At 41.0% G+C, this 16,497-nt stretch overlaps 1 protein-coding gene across 1 annotated transcript in view; it reads right to left on the reverse strand.

Moving 5' to 3' along the window:
- The window catches only part of LOC139925599 (cation channel sperm-associated auxiliary subunit gamma-like), a 33,507-nt gene extending 17,999 nt beyond the window's left edge, over window positions 1-15,508 (reverse strand). Inside the window, exons 1-19 of the mRNA XM_078290110.1 lie at window positions 15,425-15,508; window positions 15,272-15,325; window positions 11,699-11,843; window positions 11,460-11,583; window positions 10,272-10,344; window positions 10,021-10,176; window positions 9,250-9,421; window positions 8,216-8,353; window positions 7,901-7,966; window positions 7,234-7,353; window positions 6,640-6,769; window positions 5,864-5,978; window positions 4,963-5,094; window positions 3,912-4,030; window positions 2,685-2,892; window positions 1,622-1,684; window positions 831-1,026; window positions 234-346; window positions 15-95 (exon numbers count right to left, since the gene is read on the reverse strand). Coding sequence (XP_078146236.1) covers window positions 15-95; window positions 234-346; window positions 831-1,026; window positions 1,622-1,684; window positions 2,685-2,892; window positions 3,912-4,030; window positions 4,963-5,094; window positions 5,864-5,978; window positions 6,640-6,769; window positions 7,234-7,353; window positions 7,901-7,966; window positions 8,216-8,353; window positions 9,250-9,421; window positions 10,021-10,176; window positions 10,272-10,344; window positions 11,460-11,583; window positions 11,699-11,843; window positions 15,272-15,325; window positions 15,425-15,508 — 2,289 coding nt within the window. The remainder of the gene's footprint in view (window positions 1-14; window positions 96-233; window positions 347-830; window positions 1,027-1,621; window positions 1,685-2,684; window positions 2,893-3,911; window positions 4,031-4,962; window positions 5,095-5,863; window positions 5,979-6,639; window positions 6,770-7,233; window positions 7,354-7,900; window positions 7,967-8,215; window positions 8,354-9,249; window positions 9,422-10,020; window positions 10,177-10,271; window positions 10,345-11,459; window positions 11,584-11,698; window positions 11,844-15,271; window positions 15,326-15,424) is intronic.
- Between the last annotated feature and the right edge of the window lie 989 nt (window positions 15,509-16,497).

The raw sequence follows: 16,497 nt of genomic DNA on the forward strand, positions 1-16,497 counted from the left end.
ATACTGTATCTTACCTGCAGCAGGAGGCTGTGAGGGAGAAGCTGTTCCCCTGGAAAAGCCTGGCCAGGATACAACCCCCTGTCAGTCACGGTCACCTGAAAAAACACAGCTATTTACATAATCTTTTAATTACACACAGTCTTAAATGTATGGAGGATACTTTCTGACAATATGATGAAGGGAATACAGGACACAAAAGGAGAAAAACAGGATGTGCAGTGTATGCCTGTCACCTTATAGGCAACGGCCCCTCGGTTAAGAAACTCTGTCCTGGTCAAAGACACACTGAGGTAGTGGTGGTTGGACACTTCAGCCGAGAGCCAGATACGCTCTATGTCACTGAGCTCTGTAGACGACAAACATCGAATGAACACAAAGCATGCTGTTGAGCCCCAAAAGGAGTTGCATTTTCACTTATCCCTTATTTAAACCCAGATAGGGTTTAATCTCTTTTCCAAGAGAGACATGAGAACAAAAACATTCATAAAAATGACAAAGAGGCCTAATAGGCCTTCCGGTGGCCTATAATTGACCAGCCAACTTTAATATAAATCACAAGGGTGAATGTGAAATTTATCTAATGTAATAAAGTGCAAGGCATTCTGGTAAACTGCATCCAGTGGCTTCAAAGAAGAGGCAGTATGTGAATACCAAAATTAAAGAATAATGAATAAGTGACTGTGTTTTTATTTCAGGTAAATTTGTTTTTGTTGTTTGTATACCGCCACCTTAATAAGAGAGAGCAGGAAGATCAAGTCTAGGAAAAAAAAGAGTGTGTGTGTGTGTGTGTCCATAGTTTTTCTCTGATGCAAGTCTATCCACAGTCCCACCTCTGTTCTTCTTGTTCACAGAGAGGCGTGCTGGGTCAATAGCGATGTACACGGTGAAGGAGAAGGAGGTTTGTCGGTCCAGGTAAACCTGATCAGGTAAGACGGTGTCGGAGTTCGTGTCCGGCCTGGTGAAGCTGTCCGTCTCCACGCTGAAATCCAACGAGTCTTCATTACTCTCCATTAAGACGCTGTAGTCCTGCCAGAGAACCATGAAACAACTCAGTGTTGGGCAAGTTACTTGGAAAATGTAATCAATTACTCTTTACTTATTACTTCTTTAAAAAGTAATCACATTACTTTGCTTATTACTCTACAGGAACAGTAATTAGTTACATTACTCGATACATTACTTTCTGTTACTGAGTAACACGTTACTGCGTTGGAAACTGGAAACTGATCAAAAATACTGGCAAAATGTTGGCAATGAGGCCATACTGAAAGTAATAATCCACAACATTTTCATATTAATTCATGTCTGTTTTGTTCATCGATGATTGATATAAAGTGATTCGACCTATGGCCAGTTCATGAAAGGTTTTCCATTTGCTGTTCTGAACAGCCGGCGTCTGATAGCTCTTTCCTGGGAAAAATCCTCTGCTGCACAGGAAGTGATGCCAACAACAAAGTGATACAGACAAAGAAAAGAGCGCCACCTACAGAAACTTCAACAGAAAATCCAGGAAAAAGACGTCACAGTACCGCCCACACTGTTGACAAGTGGAGATGATACAAACAAAATAAAAACTGGAGGATTACCACTTTAACTTTCAGAGTTACTGTGCCAGCCTTACCACATCCTCTACATGGTGCTTCTGAAAGCGCTGAACTGGGTTCTGTGCAGGGTCTCCAATGGCCTGAATTTAAAAACAAGAGGCACTTGAGCTGCATAATGTCCCACTGTAATCACCATGACTTATTAAACATAACCAGTTATGCGAAAGAGTCATTAAATAAGCTAATTAATGCATTCATTCAATCAATGCAAATATTAATATGTCAACACACTTGTCTTTATAACACATGGATGGAATTAACATGAAATCTGTATCTTAAAGCATTAAGGAGTTATAGTAGTTACTTCACTGCAGCTGCAGCACATTGCCGGATCCAAAACCAGAGCCAGATGAGCCACAACTTTGGAGATACGTATGGCTTCTATTTTTGTCGGACTACGCAGCAGTCTGCTACGTACTTGAGCCATATAAATGAATATAAATGCCAAGATTTTGCTTATTATAGTAATTTATCACCATGTCAGTAAACAAAATAGAGGATACATAAACCAGTGTCACTGAAATAAATGATAGATAAATTAATAAATTAAGTTATCTATGGAGCTTCTGAGAAGCTTCAGTTTGGCTGCAGTACACTCTCAAAAAATATAAGTACTCCTCTGTGGTACATTAATGCATGTAAGTTGTTCATGGAAAAATAAGCAAAACCAGATAATTGTGTTCACTTACACACAGGTAAAATGTCTGAAACCCATAGGTAAATGGGTCTGAATACTTGTGTAAATGTAATATTTCAGTTTTTTTTTTTTTTTTTATAAAATTGCCATTGTCATTGTGGGTAGATTGATGAGGAAAAAAATGAATTGAATCCATTTTAGAATAAGGCTGTAACATAACAAAATGTGGAAAGCGTGAAGGGGTCTGAAAACTTTCCAAATGCACTGTATATTCTTGGCTCTTTCTGTGGCACCTGTAACTAATCCTACACCACCATACCCCCGCCGCCATCTTGTCTTCTCCAGAGAGAAGCCTTCTGGTAGCCTGCACAGCCTGCCAAAGGAAGCTGTGCAACACGGCAGAGCGAGAGCAGGCGGGCCTGGGAGGGGCTGTACGAGCTCACCATGGTGTACTGACGGAGCAGGAAGTGGTGCAGCAGGTCCTGGTAGGAGGCCAGAGAGGAGGTGCTGTGGAGGCCGGAGGAGCGGTGGACCAGCGGGGGTCTGGCCGTGTAGCGCAGCAGGCGGCTGTAAGGCTCCGGGTGGGGCAGATCCACCAGAACCTCCCAGTCGAACGGACAGGTCTGGGGGAAGGAGAAGGCACTGATGGACCTGAGAGGGAAGGACAGACAGGGACGAGAGTAGAAATAGAGTAAAGGGGTGAAGGTTGGGGTGGGATACAAACTCTGGTAAAGGTAAGGGAAGAAGGGCAGGGCTGCTGTTGACCCTGATTAGCATGTAGACTAGGAATGGAACAACAACCGGTATTACTATATATTGCGGTAAAAAACAATAACAGTTATGACATCGCCCCTCATTTTTTTAACTGTAACCACCGCAATAACCGGCGACTTGTTGGGAAGCGAATAACAAACTCAGCTCAGTCCCAGGTCTCTCTCCTGTCAGCATTGATGTTTTATTTTCTCCGAAACGGGGAGCCCTAAAAAATAAACTGTTATATTCTTGCTGCTGACTGAGTTAAAGTGGATGCAAGCCAGTAGCACTTTGACTCATTCGACTGTATTTAAGATGTGTGGATAAGTGGATTTTTATGCGTTGTTTAAAACTATCCTTACAGTTTTTATAAGCTAAACCAGCATTTTATAATTTTGTTTTTTAAGAAAAAAGTTCTACAGTCTTACATTAAAAAAAGAAATGTCTTGTGGTTGATATGATAAATTCGTAATTGAAGAATATTACAGTGATGTTTTTATGGTTTTCATCTTATTATATTATATTATATGGGGATAATATTGTATATCGATATAATTTTGGCTGAGATAATCATACTATGAAATTATCGGGACAGGCCTAACACAGACCCTGGTTAGGTTAAGGGTGAAAGAGGTAGTAGGGATGGACCCTGGTTTGGGTATGGGGAGCCTTAGGACTAAAATTATGCTCCCAACCCAATATATCAACATACTAACAAAACCAATACACCAGCAACACATGCTATTATACAAAACATGCTAAAAACAAAAGGGCAAAAGCATAGGATAACTAAAACAACAAAACAAATACAGACCAAAGTTCAAGGTAAGCCTAAAGTGTGTTTTTTAAAGAGCTCTAAAGGAAGACACTGAGTTGGCACTGAACAATTCAAAAATGAATTAAAAAACACGCATTACTCGTGGTGAGGAACTGTCGGGGGAGATGAGGAGAAGTGGCTGTAAGACAGGATCTCAGCTACAGGCACCAATCTCTTCACTATTCTGCCTTTCCCGTTTGCGTCCAAGTGGTAAACCACCTGGAAACAACAAGTAGAAACACAAGCAGAAACACAAGTAGAAAGTCCACAACAGAGACACTTGAAACCACAGAGGAGGAAACAGAAACAGACCACAGCAGGAATCATAACTGTGACTGTGAATCTGTTAGTAAACTTTCTCAGAAACATGCTATACGAACAAAATTGTCATTACTTCTGTTGCTCTACTATATTGCTTTGCTGATATCATTTTACATTGGAAATTGGACTTAAGACCAATTTATAAACCAAAATAAAGAAACAAAAACACAACTCATGACATCTGCTGTTTTTTGTTTTCTTTACTTTTAGGGATGGGACGATATATTCAATATATTGCAATACAAAAATGTGACAATAAGTATCGTGGAGCAGAAAAAAGAATCACGATATTTGCTTTTTTTTTAAATTCTGCTGTAGTAATCTGTATCTGCTGTATTTGTATTATTATTACTGCACAGTATGCTTTTTATCGTACAAGGTGATTCCACTTTTACCATGTGATATGAGTGTGTGCTGAATGTTGAAATAAGTGTTGTCTGCTATAACTGTTTTTAAGCTGCAAAACAAATTGCCTCAATGAGGACATTAAAGTTTTCTATTCTATTCTAATCACAGATGAGACGGCTTGTCCATCACAATTTCACAAGCTCTCCAACAAAATTGTATTATTTGCACTTTGTAATGACATTTATTTTTATTTATTTATTTAACCTTTATTTAACCAGGCAGGTCAATTAAGAACATTTTTAAATTGTTTACATTCTAGCGATCGTAGCTGTATGGAATCATTAACCCCATATCGCATTGTATCGAGATATAAGCATATCATCCCATCCCTACTTACTTTCCAACTAATAAAGTTATTATTATTGTTATTATTCTTTGTTTTCTTATTGTGACTGTATAGGCTGATGTGAGCGATGAGTAACCTCCTGCAGCTTCCTGTCCCAGTCGTAGAAGACGGTGAGCAGGCTGTCGCTGCCAGAGGAGCTGGGAGCCTTCAGGGCTGCAGAGGGATGCACACGCACCACCTTCTCCATGGCCTCCTGACCCCACCACAGCTGGAACACACACACACACACACACACACACACACACACACACACACACAGAGCAGTACATAAATGAATGAGCAGTCTGTCATTCCTCAGGAAGCCAAGTTTAAGACTTTTTTAGACCTTTTTAATGTTACCTAGAATTGGTTTTAGGACCAATTTAACGACCAAAATAAAGAAACAAAAAGCTGGTCAAAATAGAATATTTCAGACTGAACATAGCTGATGAAAGTTCTGAAACTATAAATAGGCAGAATAAGAAACAAATATTATTATAATTGTTAAGGGGCAACTGGGATTAATAAAGCAGATGTGATGTAAACAAAACGTGTTTGTCACTGTATTATATTAATCTAACAGTGGACATGCATGTGGGTTAAACTTACTGTGATCAAATGGAAGTTCAAGTAATGTAATACATGCAAAAGAAAAGAAAATCGACCACTAGTGCCAGTCACATAATGTGGTGAAACTACACAATTCATGCCATTGTCCTTATTTTTTTTGCCTTACTTTGCCTCAGCTTTCAGCAAATGATGAAAATCTGCATAGAGGCATTGAAAATAAACCTGCATAACATGTTGAAAAAGATAAAACTGTCTAATTTCTGTATTTAAGACATTTTAATACTTCTTCATTTTTTTTTTTTAAACATTTCAGATTTTTTTAGGGACGTGTGGTTGCCCTCTGCCCACAGTGTGCAGTGGCACAACCTAGGTTATGAGGCACAAGCTTGCTTGCTTTGCTACTGGAATCAGTGAAAGTGTCGGCCTGCCTCTTCGGTCTCTGTGACGAAGGCAAACTCTCCATAAAACGACAGCGTGAAGTATTTGATAGTCTGATCCGGAGGGAAGCCAGCAAACACCAGGTAGCTCTCCCCAGCATCCTGACTGTTGGAACAGACAAAAGACAAAAGACAAAAGACAAAAGACCCGGCTGAAGACAGTCACTGCTGCACATGTTGGCAGGTCACAAAGTTACACAGCTTACCCATGTGTAACTGGGTCAATGACCCAGTTACACATGGGTTTTTGTGTCCAAATCCATTTTATAAAAAAAAAAAATATATATATATATCCAAAAAAATATTATTGTATTAATTCAGATTATTCTACAATATCTGCATCATAACCACTTTCCTTTTACTGAAATGCAGCGAAAATGTCAGGTTTTACAACTGTCTGAAGATATATGAAGAGAACAAAACTGCAACTAAAAAGGTTGAATTTTCTCAATACAACTCTTAATCAAATAATTGGGCATAATTCTATGTTCAGTTGCTTATAAATAAAAAAAAACTTGCATCATAGTACTTTTTCAAAAGTATTCTATTTCTTCACAAACTGATGTAGAAGTAGACGAGGCAGGCTGAGGGAAAATGGCTGCCACCAAAAAAGTAAATTACAACACTTCATCACTAAATAGCTGCATGGAACATTACAGACTGATGATATCTACAGTGTAAGAGTATTTGAGGGAGAATCCTTTAAGCATGCAAACACACACAGCACACACACACACACACACACACACACAGAGGAAGGTACACACGAGCACAGCAGGGTGTTTCCCCAGATGTAGAGGGTGTTGGTGTTGGGGTTGAAAACCAGGCCTCTCAGCTCCAGAGGCACCGCAGTCTGCTCCTCCAACCCTGTCACCATAGTGAACGTGTCTCCATTGTCTGTACACACACACACACACACACGGCATCAGAAATCAGTTCATTACAATTAACAAACTAATCAAGATGGGGAATCAAATGTTACCTTTGGGAATAAACTTGGGAAAGGCCTCCGCTCTGTGAAAATTCGTCCCTGCAAAGATATGGAAGGTTTACTTGGATTTGCACAGAAAAACATAGTGTTTTATTAATGAACCCGCTAGTTTTCCAGGTAACATCACTGAAAATAAGTTGAGCTGTAAATAAAAAAAAAGGGAAGTCCCAGAATCATGCAGAAAATCACAGCTGCCCCCCTCCCCCTGCCTGCACTAAAAAAAATCATCTACAATGACCCTAATACGGCGTCATAGACAAGTGACCCGTGGATTATGATACTTTTTGTTTCCTGTGAGAAGCTCGGGGGACTATTTCATAGTCACGGAGGTTTAGGTGGATCTTTTGGCATTGTCACCATGTTATGGCACCTAACAGGAGGAGCTGGTAGGAGCGAGTCAGGTTGGGTTTGGGCAGCAGCTCAACAAGAACCAGGTCAGTCAGCTCATGCAGGGGGTGATGTGTCGCCCCTGTGACCCGGCAGGTTTCTCCTGAGGACCAGGCAGACAGAGGAGAGAGTTCACCATACCTCAGCATCTGATTGTTGATCTATGGACTGTCACAATACTATTGTTAGACCGATATATCCCGCCGATATTGGCCTTTTATTAAATACTGCATGGGCTAGTCATGTTGTCCAAATCCAATATGATGGAGGTTCCTGCCTGACCACAGCTACAGAAAAACAGTCTGCAAAACCTGACATGAAGTATTTTCTTTACACATTTTATTTATTCATTTAAAGGCAGTAATGTATCCCCTACCACTGAATAGGTGTGGTGGGAATTTAATTAGTCTGGGTTTCAGTGGAGAGTTTTAGTGTCCCATGATGGTCTAAATGTTGTTTCAGAGACTAATCCACCCTGACAAGAAGAAAATTCTGGGGGAAACACTGAATACTTGTCATTTTTTGTCATGATAATGGTCAAATTTAATGATTTGGAAAATCAGCAATTGATGACTTCAGTCTAAAAACATGGGTATCATCCTTCAAAACCCATATCGGACAGTACTGAGCAGTGAAGGTTAAAAACTCACTTTGAATGAACTCACAGGCGGTGCGCCCCTTGGAGTCTAACAATTCAGTGAATGAAACATCACCATCTGGAAAAAGGTACAATCACAGAATTAGAATAGGCGGAGAATGTTGTGACAGGAATGCCAAAATAAAACATCTTCTTATCAGTGCAGAGTTTAATTAATAATTAAGTTTGCAGCAGTAATATTATCAAACTATGATGGCTATTGATAGGACAAAATGCCAACCTGTGTTTCATCAGAGTTTCATCACTCAGCATGTCTTGAGGTATTTTCCCCACAGTAACCACAACATTGCCGAAGCTTGGCACTGACCGTAGATGTGGGCTCTGTAGAGGCGGCCCTGCTGCCGGCCTCCTGCCAGGACGTAGAACAACTCTCGGCCTTCGTGGGGCAGGAAGACGGGCACCAGGCGCGACACACACACTGAACCCAGCAGCTGCTGCCAAGAGCCTGAGATATATTACAGAGAGGATGTTAGCTCACCGAACCATCTACTAACACATGTTAACAATCCATAGTTCTTACATACTGTATTTTTGATACTGCATGACATACAGCAAAAGTTCCAAGACCAATATTTGTTAAAGTCAAATGTTGATTTTGTTGTGGAATGGCTGCTATCAATGTCCCAGGTCTTAAATATTTTTTTATTTGTTATGACTAATAAAACTTGGGCGATTAAAAAATAAAAATACAAAACAAAAAAATGAATGACACAATAACATAACAATTCCAAAACCTTTTGGATATGAATCATTTTCCATAACTTAACATAAAGCGTGGCATATTATTTGTCCAGATTTTCTGACTCATTTTCACTGTCTGCTGCTATCAAATAGCAGCATGTGGTCAATGAATTAATGGTCATGACAGAAGCTGACAGGCCAAAATAATCCAACAAGTTACAAAACAATAACCTTGGGCTGGGCAATATATCGAATAATATCGATATTTTGATATGAAACTAGATATCGTCTGGGATTTTGGTTATCATAACATTGTAAAATAACTTAAATGTTACTTCTTCCTGGTCTTAAAGGCTGCGTTACAGTAAAGTGATACAACCTTCTGAATTTATCAGCCTGTTCTGTAAAATGAACAATGATTGGCTTTACCTGCTCATCATATCCACATTACTTATTACTGATTACACTTTACTGATTACTAATGGTCATTACTAATTTTCAAAATTTTCTTGTGTGTAAATATCTTATGAAAGCATGAATACTCATTCCCCCAAAATATCGTAACATTATCGATATCGAGGTGTTCGAATTTGCCGTCTATTTCAGTCAGCACGCGTAGATTATTTTCCCATACAGCGGAGTGTACTACAGCTGACAGACCTGAGGGGGGCACCGTGAGGGGCAGGAGGGAGTAATTGCCAACAAAGCGGTACAGCAGCTGATTGTGACGGATGAAAAGAGAGCTCTCAGTAGATATGGCCTCCTGGATCATGGAGGAAAAGTCCACGTGCGGACATTCAGGAGAGTCCGACCATGAGCTCTGTATGCCCACCTGCATAACCAGAAAGAGAGAGAGAGTGAGAGAGAGAGAGAGAGAGAGAGAGAGAGAGAGAGGACAGGGGCAGAGAGAGAGAGAGACATAGAGAGAGACAGAGACAGAGGAAGAGAGAGAGACCATCTGTAACCAGAGTTGTCGCCAAAATTAAGAGGATGACATAGTTTAGTGTTGAATCATATTGTATTGGTGATATTCCACCATCTTAAACCTTTCAAAATAAGGCTTATTCTGCTCATTCTGTTAATTCGTGTTTCATCATTCTGAATTTGCATTACAGAATAATAGCCTGTCCATAGACATAGGTGGGGTTGAGTTATGAAGACCGATAGCTCAATCTAAGGAAAAAACTAGAAAGTTAAATTAATTTTGAGGTACTGGTTCGAAATGAATGATTCACCAAAAAGACTCAGTCTGCCCAGCACTACTTCTCTCTTGCCCCCTCTACAGGGAGGTCAGAGGTCAGAACCTCTGGAGCTGGTAGGGATTCAGTGTCATGCTCAACAGACAATTGCTGCCTTGGGGGCTTGAACCTGGGTCTTCCAATTAAAGGACGGTCTCTCTAACCACTAAGCCACCGTTTCAGGTTGTTTTACCTCGATGAGGCTGGTGTGCTGGAACTCGGTGGACGTCATCAGCACGGCCTTGTAACCGGGGATGCCAGGCAGGATCAGCACAGGAGTTCGCTCCACCACCGACCACAGCGGACCGGACGGACTGCCCACAGCCAGAACGTCCTCTAGCACCGGCATCTACAGAGCAAGGCAGAGGAGAAACATATGAGGTGTGGCCATGAGACCGAGGAATATCACCCACTCCGCTCCCTTTCTCACCCTCTGTCCCTCACCTCCAAACCGATGGAAATCTCCTCTTTCCCTCGCTCTGCTGTACGCACGAAGCCGTTCACGTTGACCGCAAAGCTACTCATACAGGACAAAGCACATTTCAGATAGACAGAAACACAGAACAATTCATCTCTCTGCTGCCTAGGCACAATCAGCCCATACTGTGCAAGGTGCTCTAGGCCAGTGTTTCCCAAACTGATGTCCAGGGACCTCGAGGGGCCCTTGTGGGGCTCCAGGGGGTCCCCAGCAAAATGACAAATATTTGATTTCACTATTATGTCAATCACTAGATGTCAGCACAATGAGAGAATGTATCATGACTGTTTGATTATAGGCTTGAGTCTCCTCACTGTGGTTATCACTCTAGAGCAACAAAATCTTTTCAAATGGGGGGTCTGTCGTCTAATACATATCTATTTGGGGGGTCCATGACATGAAAAAGCTTGGGAATCACTGCTCTAGGAGTCTTACTGCACTGATCACTCACACGTATTAAAGCAGCCTAAAACTGTGGGATCTCAGAGTCGATTTAGCCGAGACAAGACAAGGCCTGACTAGTTTCAGAATGGTGATATTCAGCATTTGTCCATGTGAATCTTCTCATGTAACTTGGTGTGAGACGACTGATTACAAAAGATTCTGGCGTTCTCGACCAGCCCCAGTGTTGAACTCATGCCTGGCTGAAAATCTGACGATATAATAATTTTTGCGGTCGGTCCATGTTTTGAAGTAGAAGTGTGATAACTTCCATGATAGGATTCCTGAAGGGGCATGGTACATTTTGTAACTGTGATGCTGGACCAAGTGCATAGATGGTAATGTGTAGAATTTCTGCATCTGTCTTATAAAATGTTCATTTCCAGTGATAAAAACAACACAAACACCAACAACCAATGAGAGAGAGTGCAATCATTGACAAAAGGCAGGAAGCTTACACTGAATCACAAGGTCTTAAAACTAATGGCAAAACAAATTACTGGGAAAGTATTTATTGGAACAAAGTTGCCTTGATTTGGTTTGAGTGTGGGCAGGATTTAGTCCGTTAGTGTGTATCCAGTCAAAACAAGACAGTGCTCTAAGCAATGTGGCATGGAGTATTAAATGCTTGTCATGCAGAGTTGCCTTAACGATAGCTTTGCACAAACACAAAACACAAACACACATCTGACCCACAACACTCTGTGACTGACCTCTTCTCTGGTAGGTTTCGACCCAGACCGCTGGACGCTACCTTTACCCGGTACACCACTGACCCGTTAAGGATAGGCATTGGAGCGTACCAACTCATCTGGCATATGTCGCTTTCACGAGGCACTGCGAGGGCAAACATACACCAGCTTCAAAACATAAAACAAAGAGCAAAGGATGGTAGAAGTAGAAGCTGACTTTGGGGTAACCTGGAAAGCTACAGACTTAAAGAAACACACACCGCTATCAACAAGAGGGGCTGTGGTGAGAACGATTTCCAGTCTCTGTGGTTTGAGGCGGCTGGGGTGGACGGGCTCCTGGATGGTCACTGCTACTGTGGGGATCAAATCTGTGAAGTGAGCCTCCACGGCTTGGCTTGACAACTCCTGTTAGAAACAACAGTCCCTCTTGGTTATATTAATGTGCTCTAGGCTGAACAGTAATGAAAACTCCTAACTATAAAATTTAATCTCAATTTAGGCATCTTGGGATCGTCCTCTATAATATTCGCATAAAGATCTAATGAAAGATTTAATGAAACACGGCCTAACACAAAATTGTCCATAATTGATTGACCATTCATCTAATCAACCTAAAATTTGAAACACATTTTGGGGAGTGTTGCTTGAGCACACCCACAAAAGTGTTTTTAGTTCTACCACTAGTGGGCGCCACAAATGAAAAAAAATTATATCTCAAAAAACACTATCCAAATTTGATTTTAGCTGAACTACCTAAAAAGTACTGCAAATGAAGTTAAACTACTAGTTTAATTACATGTACTGAAACTACAAAATCCACACGTCTACCATCTCAGACTCCAGTCTATTTTCACTGCTGGGTGTTTATTTATGTGCTTAATTTATGTATTGTGTGTGTATGTGTTCATAAGAGATAACAAAGTAGGTCAGCACATTCTCTCCTACCAGTATGTATATTACCTGTGTATGAAGTGTGCTGCACAAATAAACTTGAACTTTTCCCTGGCCTGGCAATGCTCCGCCCCTTACCTGTCTCACCTGAGACAAACCAGGAAACAGAGCTTGTCATTCTTCCTCACCTCACTGATAAGAGACACACACACACACCGAGAGACAGACGACAAGATTCACCTTCAGACCAAACCTGCGACTTCCACTGAGGGAGGACAGCTACAGGAGAGAATACTGGGAATACTGGGAATACTGGAAAACTGCCACTTCAACCTGCTGCTGACTGCTCACACTGAATGAGAGTCTTAGAAGAACCACGACTCAAAGTTAAAGCAACTTTCAGGGAACGCGTCTGACTGACTGACTTCCTGTTAGAGCACACCTGCTCGGTGTGTTTTTAGCTTCACTCAGAGAGAAAATGGCTTCCTGGTCAGAGGAGGATTTCTCCTGTCCTGTCTGCCGTGACATCTTTAAAGATCCTGTCCCCCTGTCATATAGCCACAGCTTCTGTAAAGCCTGTCTGCAGAGCTGGTGGACAGAGAAACAAATACATGAGTGTCCAGTTTGTAAGCGAAGATTTTCAAAGACTGAACCACCTCGTAACTTGCCGTTAAAGAACCTGTGTGAGTCTTTTTTACTGGAGAGAATTCGGAGAGTTTCAGCAGGATCTGAACTTCTCTGCAGTTTCTCTCTTCTACAAGCGGAAGAGGAGGCCAGGATTGCTGCACTGAGGGAGGAAGAGGAGCAGAAGAGTCAGATGATGAAGGAGAAGATTGAGGGTCTGAGCAGAGCGATAGCAGCTTTTTCAGACAGTCAGAGCCATAGAGAAGCAGCTGAGAGCTGAAGACGTCTCGTTCCTGCAGAACTACAAGGCTACAGTGGAAAGAGTCCAGCGCCCCCTGCTGGAGGATCCACAGCTGGTCTCAGGAGGTTCTGATAGACGAGGCCAAACACCTGGGCAACCTGAGCTTCACAGTCTGGGACAAGATCAAGGAGATGGTCTACTACACTCCTGTGATTCTGGACCCAAACACTGCCTATCCAAGACTCATCCTGTCTGAAGATCTGACCAGTGTGAGACATGGAGAAGAACAGCAGCTTCCTAAAAACCCAGAGAGGTTTGACTTCTACTGCTCTGTCCTGGGGTCTGAGGGCTTTAACTCTTCTTCCTCACCAGAGGAAGGGAGTGATAAGGGGTGGATTATGGGTAATAGAGTTCTATGGTGGTAACTACACGGCGTACTACCCACAAGATCCACTCACTGATCTCCCAGTGAAGAAGAAGGTCCAGAGGATCAGAGTGCATCTGGACTGGAACAGAGGAAAGCTGTCATTCTCTGATCCTGATACTAACACACACTTACACACCTTCACACACACTTTCACTGACAGGTTGTTTCCATACATGAACGCTGTTTATACACTGGAGATATTACCAGTGAAGGTCTCTGTAAGAGTTAAACAGCACAGATCAAGTTCAAGATCAAGATGATGATGATGATGGTGATGATGATGATGATCATCATCATAGTAATGATGAAGGTGATGATGGTGATTGTGAATATAATGATTTTGGTGATGTGATAGTGGTGATGATGGTGATCATGTTGGGGATGAGTGGTGATTGCAGGGTCCAAGCACACTTTGAAAAGATAGACAGATAGACAAAACATTACAGAAGGTGGACAAGGTAGACATTACATTACATTACATTACATTACATTACGTCATTTAGCAGACGCTTTTCTCCAAAGCGACTTACAATAAGTCGACGAACAGACAGACGAAGATTGGACGCAGTCGATTAGTTATGTCCAATTTTGTGTTAGCCTGTAACTTTTGTCAAGTTAATCATTTAATTGCGGGCATACTGTTCATCACACATTGTTCAAGTTATTCACAATGGCCAAACTTTATATTGGAGAATATGACCATTGTTCTTGGCAGTTTATGACTTGGATAAGCAGTTTATGACTTGGATAAGCTTTTAAGCCTGGATTTGAACCCGCAATTTTCCATGAGAGGCTGATGCTTTACCTACCGAGCAAAACTCTTGTTGTGGTTTTACCGAGGAGAAACTAACTAAAGGGGGAAGTATTGTGATACTGCAGCCTATGACAGTTCTAACCGCTTAACCACATACAACTTTATAGTGCTCTCCATTAACGAATAAATCATTACTAAATTACATGGGGCAGAAAATTGCTGCTGCACTGCTCTCAATGGGTTGAAACACACGGTTCAGAAGTTATTGGCCACAACGTTAAGTTGCTTGTTATAGCGCCACCATCTGGCCAATATGCATGGGCTGCCTTGCCTGAGTAGTGGGGGGCCATAGGAGCCCACCTGCTAAATATTTTTCTCCACTTTTAGTGGAGAAAAAGAAGAAAGAAAGAAGAAAGAATTCCAGCAAATACAAAAGGGTTCCAGCACTATGCGCTTGGACCCCTAAAAATGGCATGCTGTATTGTGGACAAATATAACATTGCAGCATTTGTTTCAAGTAAGCTTCACCTAGGCCATGGGCCATCACAGTGAAATGTCAACTTTCAAGATGTGAGATGCACTGACTTTTCCCATGATTCAATGGTAACAGACAACTTCCATTATTGGTGATCAATAGGTACTGTATATGCATTTTATGTAGAGCACTGAATTAGATCACAGCAATGATCTGGTAGAATGTCGTTGTAAAATAAATATCAGTGAGAACAGTGAAGTTAGGATTGGAAACAAAGCAGTATTTAGACTTTGCTACTGTAAATGGTATTCTTATTTTTGATGTTTGCTATAAGCACAGGGTACATTTAGGACATGGTTCTGTAATGTGGGCTTGGACGTCTGTGAAGGCTTTTACCCAATGAAGAGTGTTTGTGTTTTACCTTGGAACCACAGAGTATATCTACTCGCAGAAAGTAAGGAGAGCCCTTGTATATCTGCAAAAAGAATGAGAAATAGCACACACAGAGAGAAATGAATGTCATTTCATTTACCAAATGTAAGCAGAAAATTCAAAACAAATATGAGACACTCACAGTGGTATCACTGTGGCTCTCCACAGGCTGGTCAGACAGTGTTTCTAATGGAGAGGTGGGATCCAGGAGATCACAAAGATGCATCCTCCATTCACAGAGATCCTTTCCTCCAAGCCCTCTAACCAGGAGGCTGAGGACAAGGCAAACAAGCCAAATCATCCCGTGGATGGTCCTCATCTACGTTAGAAGCACAAAGATAATCAACAGTGAATGAAATTAAGTTTGTCTTGTGTATTCAACAACCTCATGGCATTTAATTGAAGTTGTTTAGGTGATATTTCACTTTTGATCAATATAATTTCAGTGACTATTAGGAATGGGACGATATATCAAAATTAAATATATCGCAATACAAAAATCTGACAATACGTGTCAAATGAATTTATTGAATATTCGCTCCATTTTATTCTGCTGTAGTAATCACAAATGAGACGCTTGATCATCACAATTTCACAAGCTCTCCATCTAAATTATATTATTGCATTACACTTTGTAATGACATTTTTAAATTGTTGTTTACATTCTAACAAGCCAATGCCATCTCTAGAAAGATTTGTGTCTCAGAAATAAACAGAATTCTTCACAGTCAGACTTTGTTGTCACTGAACTTTTATTTATGACATTGTATCTTGGTTGTATTGAATCATGAAGCTTATATCGTGTATTGAATCGTATCGTGAGATAAGCATATCATCCCATCCCTAGTGACTATACCTCTTCAGGAGTTTGTGGCTGTTGACCTGTTTTGGCCACCACATCTCTTACTTTCATTTTAAAATCCTAGTCTTAAAAAAAGGGCTAGTCAGCTAAAGGCATGAGGAGGGTTGGGTTTACTTTCCTGATGAACAACCTCTATTCTTTTCATGTATTCTCTATAGAAAAATAAATTAGGTCGAGATTTACCATGATTTACAAGACACATATCATCAACACGAATCAATAAATAACAGTAGATCAACCTCTAAAAAGTTTTTGTCATCATGAAATCAGTGTAATTCATTGTTTAACTGCTGTTGGATCGCTTAAAATCATCCCTATTTTCTTTCTGCTAACAGTATCAACCTAACTACAGG

Source organism: Centroberyx gerrardi, chromosome 3 (genome assembly GCF_048128805.1).
Source record: "Centroberyx gerrardi isolate f3 chromosome 3, fCenGer3.hap1.cur.20231027, whole genome shotgun sequence".
Classification (NCBI taxonomy): domain Eukaryota; kingdom Metazoa; phylum Chordata; class Actinopteri; order Beryciformes; family Berycidae; genus Centroberyx; species Centroberyx gerrardi.